Consider the following 6,000-nt stretch of genomic DNA (forward strand, 5'->3'; position numbering starts at 1 on the left):
AATTTCTATTAAGCTTCAGGCGAAGGACCACTACCCTGACATTCTCCTGTAAAATGTCTTGATACAATTTTGAATTCATTGTTCCTTCAACGATTGTAAGCTGTTGAGGCCCTGAGGCAGCAAAGCAGCCCCAAACCATGATGCTCCTTCCACCATGCTTCATAACTGGAATGAGATTTCGGTGTTGGTGTACGGTGCCCTTTTCTCTCCAAACATAGCAGTGTGCAGTTCTGCCAGAAAGTTCAATTTTTGTCTCATCTGTCCACAGAACTTTATCCCAGAAACGTTGTGGAACATCCAGGTGGGCTTTTACAAACTTAAGACTTACAGCAATGTGTTTTTTTTGGAGAGCAGTGGTTTCCTTCATGGGTGTCCTTCCATGAACACCATTCTTGCTCAGTGCTTTTCTTATAGTAGACACATGAACAGAGATTTCAGCAAGTTTTAGAGATTTCTGCAGGTCTTTTGCTGTTACCTTTGGGTTCTTTTTCACCTCCTTCAGCATTGCATGTTGTGATCTTTGCAGGATGCCCACACCTAGGGAGAGTGGCAACAGTACTGAATTTCCTCTATTTGTTGACAATTTCTCTTAATGTGGACTGATGATGAACACTCAGGTCTTTAGAAATGCTTTTGTAGTCTTTTCCAGCTTCATGCATCTCTACAATTCAATTGTTTTTATTGAGGCATGGTGCACATAAACAAAGCTACAAATCTTTCTTGAGAAGCACAGGCTCTGTCAGTAACCTGTTTTTGTGTGTCTTTTTTATAGGGCAGGGCACCTCTACAACCTACACCTCCAATCTCATCTCATTGATTGGAACACTTGATTCCAAATAGCTTTTGTAGAAGGCATTACCCCAGAGGTTCACATAATTTTTTTGAACCTAGACTGTGATTGTTTAAATGGTGTACTCAGTACAATTAGAAGAGGTACAGTTGTCTGTTGTTAATTGAGGCAGATTGTGTTTGTCTATTATTGTGACTTAGATGAAGATCAGACTGCATTTCATGAATAATTAATACAGAAAACCAGGTAATTGCAAAGGGCTCACTAACGGTTTCTTGTATGTGTTTGTCACTGAATTATTTTCCTTGAGGATGCCTCACGGACTTGACTGAACTGAAGTGCACTATCTAGATAATGGATTTCAACTCCAAAGCTTTTGGTGATTAGTTTTATCTGTCTCTCTAACTTCCTGTAACTATCAGAAGAAAATTAGTTTGCTCACTTACCGCATATATTTTTTTATTAAGAGTCTTTGCACTCATGCTCTCCCCATTTTTTCAAAAGGCACTTGTAATTGATTATCGTCATCAGTATTGAGTTTATTGCTCATCTTTCTGATTACTCCCATGTTGCATGCACAGGGCTTTTGTATGTCTGGATATTTGTTATTTTATCTATATTCAGCAGTGACAACAACCAAGGACTTATTGTGACTCCAACGAAGACTTTTGTCCTGGCTTTGAGCTTTCCTATTCCAACTACAGATTGATATGTAAACAGTTATGTTGGAAGATCCACTGAGGAATTTAGTGGCCTTGAAAATTTCAGATCTCTTCTCAATGAGAATTTTTTCTTCAATTCTCTCACACTACTACCATCCTTCAATTATATCTTTAATTGAAACATTTTCTGTCCTTTCAAAAGCCATCATTTCAGTCCAGGATACTGCAAAATTATATTATCCATTAACGAGGGATTTCTCTGATTTTGGAATTATCTATTAAGGGTATAGTTCTATTTCTACATAATATGTCACATCATTTCTTCATTCCCATGAAGGATTTCTGCTCAACTTCTCTAAAATATTGAGGCATGGTAGCTAATTCTCAATATTAAAAGCAGGCCTGAAAAGGCAATTTCCAGATGACAAGTCACAGCAGATCATTGAGGAGCCAGAATTATTATGCAATTTTGCTGAGGTTGTCTTAATTCATTAATAAAAGCAGTTGATGTGGGAAGAATGAGTGCCAGAATATTTTCAATTTCATGATTGTAAAACTTACCTATTTCTGACAGGGTATTTCAGAAGGAGAACATGTCCATCCTGGACAGAGAAGTAAAACTCCACAAATATCCCAGGATACCAGACTGTCTGGGCAGGTGGAACTGCACTCGCCTCACCTGCAGCATCTACAGAGAGAGCGTGTTCAACCAGAAGCTAATCCAACTTCCTATCCTTCTCCAACTGGAGTGTCTTTGCCAATCAAACATGAACTGTCCTCACCTCACCAAACACTAACCCCAAAGCAGTCATCGTTTATTTCCACACAGTCCTCAACACCAGGGGCAGCCCCGTCACCTGTAATATCCAGGCCAGATCATCAAGCCACTGTAAAGCAGGAACCACAGACGTCATCAGGCTCACAAAGACCTGTGGACATGGTGCAGCTTCTAACTGTAAGCATCAATTTCATCACTATCTTCGATTTATTTACTAACATGACGACTTAAATTTAATAAAAGAATATTTCAAGCTATGTACAAGTGTTAAGACTGAATGTGGAAGTTATTTGCTTGTACGGGTGATATCTTGTGATGACTATTTCTCCAGTATCTATCTCTGTTGTTACTTTATTTGACACCTTTGTCCACTTTGTTTCATACCTCCACCTAACCATTTTTCCATGATTAAAAATGACATGCTTCTAACTCGAATTTAAAGAATAAACTGCTTTTCAAGAAGGGATTAATACTGCTGAAGTGCAGTAATTTTTCAGGATTGTTAACTGTGATTTACATTTTGAAATGTTTATATCTTTAGAAATACCCGATTGTGTGGCAGGGTCTGCTAGCTCTTAAGAATGACACAGCTGCAGTACAACTACATTTTGTGTCTGGCAACAATGTGCTGGCCCATCGGTCACTTCCAGCGTCAGAGGGTGGGCCTCCGCTCAGAATTGCTCAGCGCATGCGGTTGGAAGCAACACAACTAGAAGGTGTAGCACGCAGAATGACAGTAAGTGACTTTAAAATGCCTCAACAGCCATTTTGTTTTAACATTGTAAGTTTAATATGGTGCTTGCAAAGAAAGAAATCTTGTTTGTTTTAAAATTAATTCACAAATTTTGTTTTCCAGGTGGAAACCGATTACTGCTTACTATTAGCATTACCTTGTGGCCGTGATCAGGAGGATGTAGTGAGTCAGACAGAGTCACTGAAGGCTGGTTTTATCAGCTATCTACAGCTCAAACAAGCTGCTGGAATTATCAATGTTCCAAATCCTGGCTCGAATCAGGTAGTTTGTCAAATTGAAATTCATTTAGAACACAGAACAGGACAGCACAGTACAATTCACGATGTTGTGCTGACATTTCAACCTTATGCCTATTTAATAGTCATTTAAATGTACCTAACGTATCTGCCTCTACCATCCATTCACTTACCACTCTATTTTGGGGAAAAAAACTTACTTCTGACATCCCCCTATAGTCTCCTCCACTCCCCTAAAATGATGCTGGCAGGCCACTCTTTATCTATGCCTCTAATCATTGTATACACTTCTATCAAGTGACCTCTCAGCATCTTTTACTCCAAAGACAAAAGCTATAGCTAAGTTCAATCTTTCCTCATGAGACATGCTCTCTAATGCAGCAACATCCTGGTAAATCTCCTCTGCGCCCTCTCTAAAACATCCATATCCTTCCTATGATTAAGCAACCAGAACTCTGGTCTAACCAGAGTTTTATAGAGCTGCAACATTACCTCGTGGCTCTGTGTGTGTGCGTTTTTTTCCTTTGTCATCTGTGGGAATGCTAAACAAGCATGGGGTGTGTTGCTAGCAATGTCATTCATTCAGGAGTGTGACAGAATTTTCTTTGACTTGTATTATTTTGTATTTGTTTCATTGCAATAATGGGAAATACTGTGCTACCCCAGTGAATGTAACTGAACAATATTATAGGAGCTGTAAGAAATAGATAATTGCATTTTGCAATGAGATGTTGAAATAATAGCATGTACTTGAGGATGAAGTGGTTGGCAGCAGGAAGGTATAGCATTCTTTCATTCCTTACTTTAGTTTTTCCCACCCTACGTTGAATCTGAATCTGACCATATCTAGGTCATTTCTGTCATCTCCATGCCTGCTGGATATGCTGTATTTTTTCCCTCTCCCTGATCATGCTGTATTTCTGGTTGGTGAATTAATGAGTAATCTGATCTATTTATAAACAATATTGATGAAAACGTTTTTGAGCTTCTTTACATAATGAAGCTGATTTTTACCACCTCACCATTCCCCCCCCCCACCAATAAAATTAAATCTTGTTAGTGGTCCTTTTGCACATCAAAATGGTTCACGGGGAATTATGTTACTATTTTAAGTGACCTTTCTTTCTACACATGAAATCCACTAATGTTTTGAAAACTACATAAACTGATTTTGTATTTTGTTTCTCTTTACAGCCTGCTTACGTTCTTCAAATATTCCCACCCTGTGAATTCTCTGAAAGTCACCTATCCCGCCTAGCCCCAGATTTGCTTGCCAGCATCTCCAACATCTCCCCCCATTTGATGATTGTCATTGCTTCAGTGTGAGCATTTGGTTTGCTCTCTTTTAATCTTGAACTCCGTTACACTGCCAACTGCCAATCTTCTTCCAAGCAAGGCCCGACTTGGACAATGGGCAGCTACGTGTTTACAATGTTTCCAGTACTGGGCGAACCGGTGGGCTCCAGTGGCAGAGTGGAAACCCCTCTATGTAATCCTGCACTCTCGGCGATTCCTGTTATGTGAATTGGGATTACCATTGCACTATATTAGTGACTTGGTGACTGTATGGCAGTAGATTGTTATGGATCTTATCATGGTAGCATCCTGGACCCCTCTGACGGACTGGAAGGCAGGACCTTAAAATCGCTACCTATTTCAGCAGGGCAGATATGGGATGCTTCTCAACCCCACCGTCAACAGTAATGATCAACCTTTTCCTTTTGTAAATCTTCTTTTGAGGAATCAAATGGACCGTTGCTGAGAGAAGAGGGATGAACAGTTTAAGCTGAAAAGGGAAATAAAGCTGGTGGGAAATGCTGAAACCTTGGAACCATGAATTCAAACTTTGCTGAGATGACAAAAAACATACAATTTTACCTGTGCCAAAATGCATTTTCAGAGAAATCTTATTTTCATATGCGGACTTTGTACTTTCATTCATTCTTAAGTGCGCTTCACTGCTCCCTTAACGCTGCCCTTCAAGATGTGAGAGTATTTTATGCTTGTCAGGACATCTGTTCAATCTCATTAATTTATAAATTCTTTCCAGTCTTTACTCGTTTTTTTTTTAATCCTTTTTGTTTTTTTTGGAGCAATCCAACTCAGATTTAAGCCAATGTGGTGAAAAGTGGTCTCCAATACACAGCAAAAACTGGTACTGAATAAATAAACACCCTTTTCCTAACTGGTAGGAAGGGTACACAAGGGGACTGGTACTCCTGAGAAAAGAGAGCTGTGCTGTCAGAGCCAGCCATGTAACTAGCTGTAACTACCTACTGACAGCAAACAGTCTCCTTGTACTTTTTAATGGCGTTTGTACATAGTACTTTTGGAATTCTGTGCTTTGGTCTGATCTGATTAACTTGTGTAAAAAAGAAAGGAAACCCAACCCCCAGACTTGAACCGTGTTACACAGTGCTGTAAATATTTGTAAAACTCGAAAACAATTCTTTCATGGTAATGTTGAAGGCACTTATAATTTTGATACACAGAATAAAAATCTTAGCACATTATAGAAGATATGGTAGTCTTCTCTCTGAACTGAACATACAACTTACCTGCTATCTGGCATCATTCAGTGTTGCTAGATGTCTTTTTTGATGAGTAGGTGATCTTTAAGATGTCTCACAGAATTCAACATCAACAATGCCTGTTTCAGGCTGTGCCATCCCATATGATCATGGCAGCTGCACTTTATGGACCTGTCCTGTGACCATGGAATCCACTAAAAGTGATCTCAAGGAATAGTGTAGTAGTGAATGTGTAATTATTGACAATGA

At 39.2% G+C, this 6,000-nt stretch overlaps 1 protein-coding gene across 1 annotated transcript in view; it reads left to right on the forward strand.

The window, feature by feature from the left end:
• spen (spen family transcriptional repressor) overlaps window positions 1–5,740 on the forward strand; it is an 88,218-nt gene extending 82,478 nt beyond the window's left edge. The window contains exons 12-15 of the mRNA XM_063033291.1: window positions 2,027–2,407; window positions 2,772–2,966; window positions 3,087–3,245; window positions 4,415–5,740. Coding sequence (XP_062889361.1) covers window positions 2,027–2,407; window positions 2,772–2,966; window positions 3,087–3,245; window positions 4,415–4,546 — 867 coding nt within the window. The 3' untranslated portion in view covers window positions 4,547–5,740. The remainder of the gene's footprint in view (window positions 1–2,026; window positions 2,408–2,771; window positions 2,967–3,086; window positions 3,246–4,414) is intronic.
• The last annotated feature ends 260 nt before the right edge of the window (window positions 5,741–6,000 follow it).

The sequence above is a fragment of the Mobula hypostoma genome, chromosome 25 (genome assembly GCF_963921235.1).
Source record: "Mobula hypostoma chromosome 25, sMobHyp1.1, whole genome shotgun sequence".
Classification (NCBI taxonomy): Eukaryota; Metazoa; Chordata; class Chondrichthyes; order Myliobatiformes; family Myliobatidae; genus Mobula; species Mobula hypostoma.